At 35.0% G+C, this 16,292-nt stretch overlaps 1 protein-coding gene across 2 annotated transcripts; it reads left to right on the top strand.

Annotated features, from left to right (window-relative positions):
* The first annotated feature begins 2,291 nt into the window (after positions 1–2,291).
* Positions 2,292–12,502, top strand: LOC18431410 (uncharacterized). Of its 2 annotated transcripts, none has more exons than XM_011623978.3 (6): positions 2,292–2,550; positions 4,316–4,697; positions 8,425–8,621; positions 8,771–8,912; positions 11,670–11,829; positions 12,009–12,502. In XM_011623978.3, the coding sequence occupies exons 1-6, from the start codon at positions 2,486–2,488 to the stop codon at positions 12,032–12,034; spliced, it is 972 nt and encodes a 323-aa protein (XP_011622280.1). In that variant the 5' UTR covers positions 2,292–2,485; the 3' UTR covers positions 12,035–12,502. The 2 variants fall into 2 exon arrangements, with proteins under 2 accessions (XP_011622280.1, XP_088714774.1); XM_088858648.1 differs by having other exon boundaries at positions 4,316–4,707.
* The last annotated feature ends 3,790 nt before the right edge of the window (positions 12,503–16,292 follow it).

Here is a 16,292-nt window from a genome sequence, read left to right as displayed (position 1 = left end):
ACCCTCTAATTGATCATTCAACATCGAGATGTATGAATATAAAAAGAAAAAAAGATTTTACGTCTGCAAAATAGTGTATCTTGCAAGATATTATCTAGACTGTCCGTTTTCAAGATTTTCATGTCTTTATAGGTCTACTTGATTTGAACCATTCTTAGAGTTTAAAATTTTATAATTAAAGATGGAAATAGATTCTCAAGCCATTCTAAACAAAATTTATATTAAAATTATATTTATGATAAAATTTAGAGGTGCACCTTAATTGGATTGTTTAATGTTGCAACCTTACACAAACTAGACCCTTTAGTCAATGGCACAACCCCTAGTCCCCCACTTTCGGATTTGAAGGCTAGAAGGCATTTCAAGGCTAGAGGGGATCATGCCCAAATGATCTTATAGTATGCTTTTCCTCCTTTTTCATTGTGGCAAATTTATTCAAAAAAGTTATTTTCACTAGTATGTCTTTTCTTGCGTATTACCATTTTCCTGTGTTTGTTACTTGAGAATGCGGTTGTTGCTGTAGAATTCGGGAAAGTGCATTCTCGATTTCTATGCTTTTATTTCACAATCAGGAAAGTGCTTTCTCAATTTCTATGCTCTTATTTCTCAATTCATTTTATGCATTTTTTGTGGAAAAGCAGTTGTTGAAAATGCTTGCTCAATTAACAAACTGTCCTCGGAAAGGAATGTGCCTCAAGAATTTTCTATTTTAAATATATTTTTTTAAAAAAGTTTTCTATTTTAATCTTCAGTTTCCCTTTGCATCAAAGGGAAAATTATAAATACCCCTTGATCCACATTTATGTGCACCACGCTAGTAACCCAAAATTATTATTATTATTTTTTTGGTATCCACCGCCAAGTAAAAAAATGACTTTTTTATGGCGTAAATGTCCCCCCTCTAAGCATGCATTTTTTAAAAAACAATCAAGTTGTTGTGGCACAATGTGTGCCATAGCGGTTTCACTATGCATTTTTTAAAAAACAATCAAGTTGTTGTGGCACAATGTGTGCCATAGCGGTTTCACTATGCATTTTTTAAAAACCAATCAAGTTGTTGTGGCACAATATGTGCCATACCGGTTTCAATAGAGGTTGAAAGCTAATTTTGCATATATTATGCCGAACCGGATTCATGGTTCATAATGAAGCTAGTCCAACACAACGTATCCTGAGCCGGGTTCATTGTTTATAATAAAGCTCGTTTAGTACGATGTGTGTTAGAACCACTTCAATAGGGGCAAGAAGTTGGTCCAACGCACTATATGTTGGACCGTCTTCAATGGAAACCAAATGCTAGTCCGACTCACTATGTGCCAGACCTACATTGTATAAAATGAAAAAAAATGTGGGTTTGGATGGTGGATTTCTATCATAAAAAAATAAAAATAAAAATTTTACTTGGGGTGGATGTATAAGATAAAAACCAAAGTTTGGGAAAATTAAGGGAAATAAAAAATAATACAAAAAATTACAAAAAAATAGGCATAGAGATTTATGTGGTTCAGCAAGTTGCCTATATATGCACGGGGTAACAAAGTTCTCTTTCACTAATAAAAAAATATCGTACAAACATGAAGAATATAAGAGATTACAAGCTCTCTCTAAGCTCCAAAACATGGTCTAACTCTCTCTAGAATACTCACCCAATGGCCAATAAAATCAACTATTTTCTCTTTATTTTTACATCTCTTTTTTTCTCTCCACAAAACTTCTTTTATAAAGAGGTACCACATAAAACGAACCACGTGAAGCCCACTTATCTCTTCCCTTCATTTTTGGACTAAGAAAGTCTTGTATCCCCTAGGCTCACCTACCATCCAAGTCAAAAAAAAAAAGAGTTCAAAGCCCATGATAATAGAAAACTCATAAAGTTGGGGCAGTTAAGTATACACATCAATTATATCCAGTTCCTTAAAGACAAACTTTCCATTTTATAGGAAATATGGCTTCACACACTAACATTGGATTTGAAGGTTTTTTCTTAATCTTACTTGCCAATGCCAATAAGCTTCTCTAGTTGGTAGATGGAGACAGGACTTTATTTGTGAGACTCAAATTCCTGTTTTTCATTTATAATCATGGATCTTGGTGTGGAGATGATGAATTACAGGGTTTTTCATCATTAAAACAATATTTTTGGATGAATTTTTAAGGTGAATATGTATTCTACAGGTTGCAACCTTATATAAAGTTTTTCCTTGAAGAAAAACACGTGGGTGTTTTCGTCCAATCGTTTTCGCTCACACTTTAAACCTGTGCTTCTAGAACAGGAGGGAAATGTTCAGAAGGCCTCTCATGTGACGTGCTTTTAACGAAATTAAGAACCTCTGAATTCAGAAGACAAGCAAAAGATTGCAAAGGAAAACTCCTCCAAATTTTGAGAGAGCTTAAGCTGCCAAAAAACCCTAGCTAAAAGCAAACAACAAAACCTTTAGCATTTGCTGATACTCTCTTTTAAAACTTTGAAACTGGCGGCAACCCGATGGAGATGGAAACAGAGACTGCTTCAAGCTTGGCTCTCTCTGATACCGACATTAACTGGGATAGGTTCGTTGGTTCTTTCAATTTTAAGCCATTTGTTTCTTGGGTTGATGAACTTTTAATTTTTCTTTCAGTTTTGCTTTTTCGAAGCCCATGTATGTGAGTTTCGAGAGATTTATTTTCTTTTTTCTTTTCTTTTAAAGGTGTTTCAGGGGTTGTTTTGATATTTGTGATGGTGCTTCTGGTTTCTTTTTGGCATGTTATTTTTATTGGCTTGATTTTAGTGTGGTTGGGTTTTTTGGACTGTGGAGGGCGTAGATCATTGCTGGAAGAGGTCTACTTGTTGATGTAGCTTCCTATTTTGTGCTAATTTGTAAATAGAAATTCGATGATCGTGTTGCATTTCTTGCATTTGGGTTAACTTTTAATGTTGCGGTAGGTTTTGACCGTATTTTTATTTCTTGTGTTGCATTTCTTGCATTTGGGTTAATTTTTAATGTTGCCGGTAGGTTTTGACCTTATTTTTATTTCTTTTATGTCAAATTTCAAAGTCTTATTGAATGGTCATGTTAGATTTCTTTCATTTGGGTTTCCGTGATGGCGTCCACGCGAGTTTTGGCTTTATTCAGGTAGTATTTTGAACTCGGAACATTGAATTATGTATTAAAGATCATGGTGAGCATACATTTGTTGAAGGCGTTAACAAATAGCAATATTTGTTTTGTTCACTTTACATGGTTAAGTATTATGGAAACTGAAAGAAATCCTTGTTCCTTGGTAGGTGATTTTTTTTTTTTTCTCTCTTTCTTTAGTGGGTTGGTTAAAATTAATCAATATGGGGTCTCACAGTAAACACAAATAAATCGGGAAACCAATATTTTGATCATGTTTTGTGCAATTTTGTGAACAAGAATTGCACAATGATATGGATAGGGCTTTGATCGAAAGCATTTCCCACTTTGTTGCTGTATTTCATTGTCAGTTGGGAGGGTGAATCATGTAGACTAGGTTTCTACCAAAGAATTTATGACCAAGATATGGGAAAAGCAACTTTATTCCATTTTCTTGCAAGTTTGGTATATGGCCTTAGTTTTTCCTAAGTCAATTTGGCAACCAGCCTAACTCCATTTATTGGAAAGATCCTTCACTTTCTTGGTGGTGATGGCGGTGGTGGTGGAGAACTACAAGTGTGACGCAGGGAGGAGGGGAGAAAGAAAATAAACAAACCAGACCACTCGTAAGGTCTGCAAGGGAGTCCACTCTAAAAAGATATTTTCACAAGACCCAATATAAAATTTTATTCTTTTCTCTATTGTTCTTGTCATACCCTCTGTGGGGGCTGAAAGGAGTCCACCCCAAAAAGATTTTTCACAAGACCCAAAATAAACTCTTTTTCTCTTCTCTAGTCTTTTTGCCCAATAGCTCTATATTTATAGAATAAAAACCTTAACTTACTCTCTAAGAAATCCTAATCAATATGAAATCCTAACCCTTTATCTTTAAAAGAAATGAACTTCTAGTTCTACCCCTCAATTCTCTACAACTAAGAAATACTCAAATACCCCTAAAAAAAAAAAGACACCCAAAACAATTCCAAATCTAAAATTTAGAAAGTAACAAATTAAAAATCCATTACATCAGAATGAAAGCAGTTCAAACTCTTAATGGCATCACCTACAGATGAATGTCAACCTGCTTCTCACATACGCAACAATTTAATATCTTTATACAATTTGATGCACAATTTCATCAATCTTACAAAGATGAGATTAAAATCAAATTGTCATTGTGAAGCATACTTACTTTGCTTTTTTCTGATGGTGAACAATAGGTTGGACAAGACAAGGTTCCATGTCATTGGTGCCATCCTCTTCACTGTTCAGTCAGCAGTGCTTCATCCTATAACAGTTGTGAAGACCAGAATGCAAGTTGCTGGAGCTGGTTTGTCGCATATGCCTGCTTCCTCAGTCTTTAGAGACATCTTGAGAAAAGATGGAGTTCCCGGAATTTTCAGAGGTTTTGGTACCTCAGCTATTGGATCATTGCCGGGTAGAGTATTATGTTTGACTGCATTTGAAGTATCAAAGGATTCTGTGCTAAAATATACAGAGGACTCAGATATGCCAGAGGCAACACGCATTGCAATGGCTAATGGGGTGGCGGGCATGATATCAAATATAGTTTCATGTGTATATTTTGTGCCTTTGGATGTGGTTAGTTAAAGTTATGTTTCTTCTAGTGAATTATTTCGTTGTCTTTATTACGTGAATTGCTATGGTTCTAGACTTTGTTATAACATGAATTGCTATGGGTCTAGAAGCTCACATCCAATGCAACAACTAGGCACGTGAATCTTAATTTTTTTCATGATTAATCAGTACATTTTTTATGCTGACAATTGTTCTTTTTATGTGCATTATGTCTTCCTTTTTTACTGAAGATATAGTGACTTTATTCAGTCAAAGTATGAGACGTTACCAGGTTGATTTCGATTTCAAAAATGTATTCCACGACACATGGATAATGTTTTAGAATCTCAATGCTATCAATTCATCCGAACTCTAAAGCAAATAAGGTACTTTTAGTGGACTACACTAGCCATGAGTAATGTTTGTTAAATGAACCAAATTTATGGTCAATCGCATTGGCAAGATTCTAATTATCAAAGAAAGAAAAGAAGTAAGAAACATCAGGGCTTTACTTCTACACTCATCATTACGCTGAGATGAAATCCATGATCTATAGCTTAAAGGACCAAATTTTCTATTTTATAAGGGATTTGGTCAACTATTTTTCACTTGAAGATCAGATCTTGCAAGCAAAGGATCAATTGTTTGCTAGAGCTCTTTTATATAGTGATTAATTAGCGTGCAATCGGCTCGATTGTGACTGCTGGTGTCAACAAGGGATGGCGGGGGAGTGTTGTTTCTCTGCTCATTGTATGTCAAAATTGATGTTTTAGCTGTGTCCATAGCTGTTTCTGTGCGTCATATGCATGAATACGTTCAAAACCTTATAAATGAGTCAGCAAATAAGTTGCCTGAGTAATTTAGCAAGCCAGCAAAGGGCAAGGGCAGATCAATCTGGGGACAAGTTGAAACATGGGTAAAGAAACTATATGAATGCACTGAGAAAGGGACTGAATAGGGTCCAATCAACGAGGCATGAAAACTATGCTTAGGCCCATATTTACCAGGTCTTGTTACTGGCTTTTGAGTGGGATAATTTTGCCAGCATCATCTTTAACTCTTCAATTGGATTGGTTGAATTTATTGTGTATCTGTTCTATAAGGAGTAATACTCCTGCTAACATGATTTCTGGCCCAAATATGCAAATATTGTGACACTTTGTGTTGGCCTTACTAATAAGACATTGGTCTTCTTGGCATAATTCCCCTCACAGTGTTCTAGGTCTACATCATTTTTCTTTTTTCATTTCGTATTGTTTTTTTGTATTTCTGTTCTTTATTGATTTAGAAGCTTCAAGTTTGCAGTGGTCTCCATGAAATCTGGGACTTAACAATTGACATTGTAGTAAATTGATAGATTAGATATTTTTGAACATGTGAACCTAACTTTTTAGTCTTTCTTCTAGGCCAAACTCTAGTCGCAAGCTCCATATTTAAATTATTCTTTTCAGAGCACTGTTGTTACGTGCTTGTTTCTAATTACCCCTCCAGAGGGGCTTGAATTCCTTGAAATCCTGTTTAAAATTTAACTTGGTGTCCTCATGTTGTGGAATGCATCGTTAAGGTTTTAGTTTGGATGTCATAGCTTCTCTGTTAATGACCATCCTCCTATCATGAATTTGGTCATCCACCTTAATTCCAATGAACACTTATCTCATGAATGCACATGGAATGATGGACACTTTGATTCTCTCTTTACTAATGTATCTGTTACCTTGAAAACTTCTACTTCACTCATTCACGAAACCCAAGTAATTGCTAGTCAGCAAATATTTCACAGATGGGCCCTCCTAAGAAGGGGTCGACCTCTCCACTTGAAAGTTCAGCCACAAACAATGGAAATCCCATCAAATGCCACATGTTGCATAAAATGGATACATGACCTCTTTCAAAAATATCAATGAATGGGTCTGATGGTTTCTTTTACTTCCCTTTGAATAACAACGATAACACACAAACTTGTTCAATAAGAAAAGAAATCATGAATTATAACACATAAATTTGCTAGATACAAAGATAAATTAACAATGATAACAACAAATTTGGGAACTAAAAGATTCCACCGGTAGATTGCTATTCTATCAATAGGTGCTACCCACTTGAAAGTGATGATACTCGGAAGGACATTTATACTCAGAAAATACACCCTAGAAAAGAACCCAGACCTCCTGTCTATAAAGCTCAGGAAAACCATTAACTAGAAGAACTGCCAAATATATATATAAAGTATTTTACGCAACTCACCAATGTCATTCTTTTCTAGTGTTTCCTCCGAAATGTTGACTCCAAACAAAGTTATTCCCCTTGTGCTGAAACCAAGTGTGATTCTAATATTATGGTCATTGTTTAAAAAAACGGTCTGGCCTAGGTGGCTGGAGGACCTCAAGGCACACTCCTAGGGCTAGGCGGCCCTCCTTAGGTGCCATTACTAAGCGGGCGCCCAGGTACTAGGCTCTCCCCCCAAGGGCACTTTGGGCCATTTTTGACCCACTATTTGTCATAAAAGGCTATTGGGGTTATTCCATTGATTTTGAGATCTCTCATCATCATCATAGCCTTTTTCCAATTAATTGGGGTCGGCTACAGGAATCCTAAGCTTTCATTCTGCTCTATTAAAGGCCATACCCTTAGTGAGTCCATAAGTCCCCATGATTTTGAGATCTTTGTGAATCAAAAAAGAAAAATGTAAGATTTCAAGAGACATCCATAAGCTTACTCATCATTGTTGAAATTTTTGAGTATTCCATCCTCTTGTATTGGACATTTGGCCTCTTGGTTTTATTCTTTTCTTTTGTATTTCATCATATCTACTTGTGATCGTGTTCATGAGTCGGTGGTGTATGCCATACTCAGTTTGGATTGGATAGTTGGAGGTTAATACACCATGGACTTGTTTATGTTTCTCACCTTTTTTTCAGGAAATTTTCAGTGATTTGAAGTTTTGAACGTGTTTCAACATTCACGAGTATATATTTGCATGGAAAAAGTTAGTTAGAATACATATAAATGCAAAAGAACAAATATTAACATGACATATATGCAATTTTTCACCTCAGGGTGCCTGCCTAGCTCCTGGGCGCCAGGGACCAAGCTGGCCGCCTAGCTTTTTTTGATGCATCCACCGCCTAATCACTTGATAAAGCTAGGGAAGTTGCTTCATTTTGGACTCATACAACACCATGTGGTTTGCCTAAATGGAGCATTATTATCATCCCTTATCTCAAATATGATATTTCTGTGAACTAAATAAAGTAGTTGCCTCAGCCACCAGGTCAACGATCTCCTCATGTTCCACCCCGTGTTGTTTTAGAAAAGCCTTAGCAATAACGTGTTGTGATGATTAACGAAGCTGTCATCTTTAATATTATTCTTGATCTGCTTGCATTCTATGGATAGATGGAGATCTGTCAGGTGCAGTTGAATTCTTAGCTTAGAAAATTATGAAAAGAAAGAAAGAGGGGTGGAGAAGTCTGAACTCACTTCTTGTTGTTTGTTATGTTTCTTTTACAAGGTCCATATCTTACTTTGCAATAACAACCTAATTGTTTATTAGGATGAATTTTTGTGAGCAACACATTCACACTATTTGGGTTTAGGCCTTTTTAAAAATAATAATAATAATAATACAATTACTATCCCTGTGGGAGATTGTGCCAATATTCCAGAAGAATGTTCTTTTTCAAGTCGTGGCTACTCTTTCCAACTTTATAACCTTTATCTGTTAATCTTTTGTCAATTTCAATTTTCACAGATTTGCCAGAGACTTATGGTTCAAGGGCTTCCTGGGATGACTGTGTACAAAGGGCCATTTGATGTAATCCCTAAAGTGCTGGCCACTGAAGGCTTCAGAGGACTATATAGAGGCTTTGGAATGGCAGTCGTGACCTATTCTCCAGTCTCTGCACTTTGGTGGGGTTCTTATGGTGCTGCTCAACATGCAATATGGAGGTCTGTGCACGAGAGAGAGAGAGAGAGAGAGAGAGAGAGAGAGAGAGAGAGAGAGAGAGAGAGAGAGAGAGAGAGAGATTAGATCATTCTTTTACCTAGTTATTAAGCATCAAATATGTTACGATTGATATTGCTTTTTCTGATGTTAGGGGACTGGGTTATGGAGATGAAACAGAACAAAAACCATCACACTTGGAGATGGTGACTGTTCAAGCTGCGGCAGGAACGATGGCCGGGGCTTGCTCATCTTTAATTACCACTCCACTTGATACAATAAAGACACGGCTTCAGGTGAGTCTCTGTCTCTCCCATGTCATTTATTAGTGTGCCAAACTGGCTTAGCTATTGAACAGTCAAAGCACAATGACTTTCTTATTTTTCTGCTGTTTGTTTTTATTAATTGGAGTATGGTGTTAATCAATTTAACTGGACACTTTAATATCTGTGAACATTTGGAACCATGAGAGGAAGAGATGGACACACAACAATGTTACATGCATAGATATGTGTTTACATACATAATAGCTGAATTTAGTGCAAGATTCTGAATTATCTGAAATTTGGCTATTCCTTTGCATAATTTGGACTCAATTTGTTTCTCATAATACAAAGCGATAAAGGATGGGTGGGATTTTGTCTGGTTTTGTTTATTGGATATTGTGATATCCAAAATCACCCCCAAAAGGAAATCCCTTAATGTATGTAATTAATATTGATATTAATAAGTTTCCTTAGTTTGTTGGTATTACCCATTGAAGTCTAACTAGATTAGTATTCTTGGTTATGTATATATATCTTCTTCTTCTTTTTTAATGTAGCATATATACTTGTATCTAAAGTTTGAGATATATGTTACATCAATGGGATTCATATTTGGTATGGGATTCATAACCTTATATATATATATGGAAAGAGGAAAAAATATGTTTGCCCTATTTGAGTCACCATACGAGAAAGATAACTTCCTCTAGAGAAAGAGAGGTAGGGGCCTCCTGTGCATGAGAGGCAAAGCTTGCACACAAAGAAAAGAGAGTTTCCTGTGGAGAGAAACGTTGTGATGGTGTCTCATGCAGAGTGAGAGGCTGATTTCTTCTAGAGAAGTGGTTCCCATGGGGATTTCGTGGGGGTTTCCCCTTTTAGTCAAAGAATCTTGGTTGCTCTCAAGGTTCTCTTCCTGGAGAGTGGAATAAAGATGGGAGTTCGGCTGGTGATATCAGTTTTTGGAGAGTGTGTCTAAAAGAGTTGCTCAAGTGGGTTTTGTTGAGGGTTAGAGAGGCAACTCTGTATCTCAAAATCTATGATGTAACTCTCATTGGTATAGTGGATTTCAGTTTGTCATGTCCGTGGATATAGCTCTTTGGGATGAACCACGTAAATCTTTGTATTCTTGTGGTGTGTGTGTTTTATGTTTTGTTTCCCATTTTATTGTTCATATCCTTACTAATTTTGTTTCTAGCCGGTTAAGTACACAATCCTGATGGGAGCCAACTTTCAAGGTTCTTGTTTTTGCATTTAAGAGGTTCTCAAATCCTAACAAGCGGTATCAGGTTGTACATTCAGTCAAAGAAAAATATATGGCAAAATATACAAGTGTTTTGTTTGAGGTGGAGAAATATGATGGCAGGCACAATCTTTTTCAGCAAGAAAGTTAAATGTCATTTGGCAACAAGGAAAAAATCATAATGCTATGTGATGGATGTTGGCTTGGTGAGTAGGTGATTTTGATATCAAAGTTGAGATTGTTGGATATTTTGATATCCAAAATCACCCTTATGAGGAAATTCTATATGATACGGGATTGATATTGATATTAATATTAATTATTGATAAGTTTCCTGAGTTAGTTGGGCCACGTATTGAAGTTCAACTAGATTAATACTCTTAGTTATATCTTAAGTTTGAGATATATGTAACATCAATAGGATTTCCATTTGGTATGAGATTCATAACCTTATATATATAGAATGAGGGAGGAAATAATGTGTATAATTTAGGTCACTATATGGGAAAGATGACTTCCTTTAGAGAGAAAGTGGCAGGGGCTCCTATGCATTGGAGGCAAGGCCTCTACACAGAGAAGTGAGCGTCCTATGGAGAGACACTGAAATGGTCCCTCTTGTAGTCTGAGGAGTTGATTTCTTGTAGAGAAGCAGTTCGTATAGAAATTTTAGGTAGTCTCTCCTTTTAGTGAGAAAATGTCTCAGTTGCTCTCAAGGTTCTCTTAATGGACCATGATTTTAGCTATGGATTAGAGATGGAAGATTGGTTGATGATGTTGGTAGGGAAAACGGGTCTAAAAGGGTTGCTTGACTAGGTTTTGTTGAGGGTTAGAGATAACTTTGTGTCCCAAAATATGCGATGCAACTCATGTCGGTATTGTGGATTTTCAATTTGCTATGTCCATGGATATAGCCCCGTGGGGGTGAACCACATAATCTCTGTGTTCTTGTGGTCTGTGTTACATGCTTTATTTCTCATATCAGATTTTGTTTCTAACCGGTTAAGTACATGATTCTAGTGGGATCTAGCTTTCAGGGTTTCTGATTTCGCATCAAAGAGGGTTCTGAAATCATAACATTCTTTAGGATATCAGTCTCTCTCTCTCTCTCTCTTTCTATCTCTCTCTCTCTCTCTCTCTCTCTCTCTCTCTCATTGTAGTAGTAATACTAGTAATAATAATAACAAGGGCATGGGCATTAAAAGTTCTGGAAGTGGTTTTTTCTATGACACTGATAGGTACCTACTCCCATTTAATTGCTGCATGAAATCCATTGTGGCTCTTTGAATTTTCAAATTTCCGATGTATGATTCATGTCCATGTTCATGTATGCATGGTTCTACTGCCGTGTGGTTTGATGCACTTGAGCATACAACACATGCATGCATCTATCTTGAGATAATGTGCCATGCACTAATCCTTATGCGAAAAAGCATGCATGACAAATGCGTATGTGACATTTATGTGCATATGTGGTATGTTGGATGCATATATGAATGCAGCATTTTTTTCCTCATTCATCCAATAATAATAATTTGAGTTTTACACAGGTAATGGACGACTATGGGGAGGGGAGGCCAACAGTCTTAAAGACAGCAAGGAATCTCCTCAAAGAAGATGGGTGGAAAGGCTTTTACAGAGGTTTTGGACCTCGCTTTCTGAACATGTCACTATGGGGCACCTCAATGATCGTCACTTATGAATTGATAAGTATGGACATTCTAGATCTCTCTTCCATAACCATTTTTCATGGCTTTTCATTTTCTTCCAGCACTTGCATCCGTAAGTCATTGTATTTCAGCATGCTTTTTTGAGATCACAAATTAAATCGCCAATTTTCAACTCGTATTTTTAATGATTTAATCTTTCTCTCTGATCGTTTTTGCTAGAGAGATTGTCAGTGAAGAATGAATGAATATGGTTGAAAGCGGTTGAGATACGATCAATTACACGATCACACGACAAAAATGTAGCAGCAGGCCACTCAACATTGCTCTTGTTTTCATGAGTGGTTTGAAGGCTTCATGCGGTCATTTTTGGGAACGGCTGCCAAATGGCCATGACACTGGATCTTACTTGGGCTGAGTCTTATAGGTGGTTCTGAGGCCATTGTTCCGTGGATTTTATGGTGCTTCTTACTGAAAGAGGAGCACTGAGCAGAAGATTTTGTTAACTGAGATGAGTGAAGGAATTTAGTCACTCAAGTATTGCGACCTTGAGGTGAAATTCCCTTAATTCATTATAGAGAGGTTAATTGTTCAATCTTTGCCATGTTAGCAGCTCAAAGTGAGAATAGGGATAGCGTAGTTATCTGTGATTGTTTGTTGACAATGTGAGATATTTTTTGATAGAGATATATTTTTTAAGGCGAAGTTAATAGGTCCATTGCGGTTTAATGTGAAAAATGGATCGTTATAGACTTACTAGGTCTGTGGCGGTTGATTTTTTCCAATTGTCCAAAAAAAAATCAAACGGTGAAGAGCCTATAAGTGAAAATACTGTTCATTTTCCCTGTCCTTGTGTGAGGCTTCATTCTATCTTCTCGAAGTGATGTTGCCTTGTTGGTTACATGTATCTACCTTGACATTTTCAACCTTTCGCTCTCTAACTTTTCATCGTATAAGAAAATCCTAGTAGGACCTAGGATTGCGCAAAATTATAAAAAATGACCATATTATCCTCATGGCGTGGAGTAAAACGAGTGGGCTACACCATCAAAGGGAAAAAATTATACAAGACCTAGGTTATATAATTATCAAAATGATATTCTTGGCTTCAATAATTATGAACCTAACCAAATAGATTTTGAGCAGTATAGTGCACTTCGTAGCCGTTATTGGAGTCATTTATTATTACTATAATTTTGGGTAATTCAGTGGGGGGAAGACATGCCTCTACCTGTTTTTTCAGATACCAATGTGGTGGTGTTAAATGTTACATATTCTTTAGATGTGCAACATTTTATCGTAAGAGCATAAATAGATTTTAAGGCCATCATAAGGGTTTTTGACTCGTATTTAGCGGGATCAAGGGCGAGGCTTTACTTTTGTTAAAAGCTTACATATTTAGATATTCATACTCTTAGGAAAATTTATGAATATATAGTCAGAAGCTGAACTATTTAATATTTGAGCATGTATATTATGGTTCCTTGGAAGCATGGTATACTACTCTGGTCAGAATATCTATTGGAGAGGATTTTGTTGATCTGAAATTTTAGGAATCATTTAAGGATCACTAGATGATTATTCTAAAAAAAAATGGAAATTTTGATTTTTTTAACACTTGGATCAAATTAGAGCTTATTTTCAAATAGTGTCGAAAAATGTGGTTTCAATACTGAAAATCATTGTGATAGCCTTAAAATATATTTTTATATTTATTTATAAAGTTTAAAGGTTAAAAAATAGTGTAAGATCAATAGATTTATGAAAACTTGAAAATCTTGAAAATTGACGGTCCAAAAATGCATTATAGAATATACTACTTCCAAAACTTGAAATCCATTTTTTTCTCATGTCTATGCATCTTGATGTCAAGATGATCAATTTGAGGATATTTGGGCATCAAAACAACCTTTTCTAGTGAAATTTTTGAGGTAGAGGTAGGCGTTAATTTGATGGTTTAGAGTCTCGGCTCTATATAAACTTGTCCCTTCTTTTTATTCAGGTTAATGCATGAGTTGAAGAGGCTATATCTAAATAAATAGTACGTGGGTTTTACCCGAAGGAGTAAATGGACAATCTACGAGTAGAATATTTTTTGGCTTAATATTTTATCCTATATGCAATTTGATAAATTTTAAACACCATTTTGATGTGTTATTTGATGTCCTATTTGATTTTTTTTTTTTTTAAATGATGGACTATTTAAAGTTGGACTAAAAACATGAACAAGAATTCTACAATCAAATTAAAGCCTCTTACAAAGAGTGTCAAAAAATGTGGTTTCAATACTAGATATCTTTTTGATAGCCTTAAAATATATTTTCATCTTCATTTATAAAGTTTAAAGCTTCAAAAATAGTGCAAATCGACAGATCTATGAAACTTGAAAATCTTGAAAATTGACGGTTCAAAAATGTGTTATAAAATACACTATTTCTTAAATTTGAAATCCATTTTTTTCTCATGTCCATGCATCTTAATGTTGAGATGATCAATTTGAGGATATTTGGGCATCAAAACAATTTATTGTAGTGAAATTTTTGAGGTAGGCTCTAATTTGATTGTTTAGAGCCTCAACTCTGTATAAACTTTTCCCTTCCCTTAGTTGGGTAAGGTTTGTATAGGGTGTCCACTTTATACCATACTAGTAAGGCATGACTATAAAATTTGTTACAAGATGTTGTGTCAGTGTAAAAAATCTTATGATGGCTTAAAAATCCATGTTCAATACTAATTATGAAATTCGAAAATATAGTACATCTATAAATACTTCGAAATCTTAAAAGTCGACAGGCCAGATAACTTCGTACAAGATCCAATATTTTTAGGACTTGAAAGTAGCTCATTTCTTTATAGCCATACATCTCGAAATTGCGATAATAAATTTAGAGGATTTCCAACTTTGAAACACTGTTTTCTACATGATTTTTTTAGGTACACCTTAGTTCTATAGTACGAAAGTTGTAACTTTATATAAACTTTTGGACCTCGTTTCTATGAGTCCATGTAAAAATGAGGCGCCTCTTAAAAATCTCTTTTTTGAAATGGATTTTTTAACTTAATTTTTAGAGATTTGTAATCTCTAACATGGAGATCTTCAATATGAAAAAAAAAATAGATTTTAAAAGCTAGAAATAATAATTCTATTAAGAACACATTTGGATTATTAGTTTCAATTGTTTTTAGATGGACCACCTATTTGCATCCGTCCTTAAGATGGATGCTTTATACCTATGGACCGTATATGTAAAAATGCAGTCCAGCCGGCATGAAACAATTTTCTTATACTTTTTTCTAATATATTTCCCATGCTTTTATGGAAAAAGTTTATATAAGGTTACAACCTTAAAATGTACAATTACACATGCACCTCAAAATTTCATCGAAAAATGTTGTTTTAATGTTGAAAAACCATCTAATTCATCTTGACTTTGAGATGTATGAATATAAAGAAAACATAGATTTTGAGTCCCAAAAATAGTGTATTATACAATATATTACCTAGACAATCCATTTTCAAGATTCTCATATGTTTATAGATCTACTTGACTTTAACCATTTTCAGAGTTTAAAATTTTATAATTAAATATAAATATTTTTTTTCAAATAATCCTAAGGATTTTTTACACGAAAGTTTGATGTTATGATAAAATTTAGAGAAGCACCTTGATTGAATTGTTTAAGGTTGCAACCTTATAAAACCACACCCTACTTTAATTTTGATAAACTTCTTTTTTATGGTGTATCTTTACTTTACTTTTTTTTTTTTTTTAGGGTATTTCAGTGGGATGAAGAGCCGTTAATGATTTTTAAATGCAATAGGTGAGAATGAATATGTAAATCCAATTCCGTTCTCATTTAACTTTTCTAAGGGATGCTTCAATTTTTAGCACAGGTCTCTTACACCAGATGGTACCGTGAGGGTAAAGGTAGGGATATTTTCGTAAAGTTCGGACTGACAAGGCGTACTAACGGTAAGATGGCAGGCACGTCACACGTGAGACGTGACATTGGGCTTCCTACGACCAGTTAACATTAAATGAGTAACAAAAAAAAACAAAAAAAGATTAAAATACCCCCAAACACCTTATACAAAAAAATCGATATCCTTGTAAACAAATAAAAAAAATAAAAATAAAAAAGTCCATCGTCATTTGGATAAGGGAAAGCTTTCCATGTTTTCCCTAAAGTTCTATCATCTCTTTTATCTAATCGTTCATTTTTTAATGGAAGGTTAAGATTGCCCCAATCACAATGTCACGGTTTTATTTTTTATTTTTTTTTATAAATTATTTTGATACTAAATTTTGGACATCCATTCCTCTATTAAACTCGCACTAACAAAAAATATAAAAAAAATATTTTCAATAAAATAAGAGTAATGATCTTATGAGACCCTCCCATATTCATGTGTGTAGGATTCAATAGATCATCATTAAATTTGGTACAGATCTTTAAAAAAATTATCGCATAGTGTGAGACTTGATTTTTTTAAAGATATGTATC

The sequence above is a fragment of the Amborella trichopoda genome, chromosome 2 (genome assembly GCF_054954075.1).
Source record: "Amborella trichopoda isolate Santa Cruz 75 chromosome 2, AtrichopodaSantaCruz75HAP2 v2.0, whole genome shotgun sequence".
Lineage (NCBI taxonomy): Eukaryota > Viridiplantae > Streptophyta > Magnoliopsida > Amborellales > Amborellaceae > Amborella > Amborella trichopoda.
This window is presented reverse-complemented; position numbering and strand designations above follow the sequence as displayed.

Excerpts from the sequence above, each read along its gene's own strand:
- LOC18431410 (XM_011623978.3), top strand. The coding sequence starts at position 2,486 with ATGGAGATGGAAACAGAGACTGCTTCAAGCTTGGCTCTCTCTGATACC. Across the intron at positions 2,551-4,315 it reads ACCGACATTAACTGGGATAG|GTTGGACAAGACAAGGTTCC; the intron begins GTTCGTTGGTTC and ends GGTGAACAATAG. Across the intron at positions 8,622-8,770 it reads GCTCAACATGCAATATGGAG|GGGACTGGGTTATGGAGATG; the intron begins GTCTGTGCACGA and ends TTCTGATGTTAG.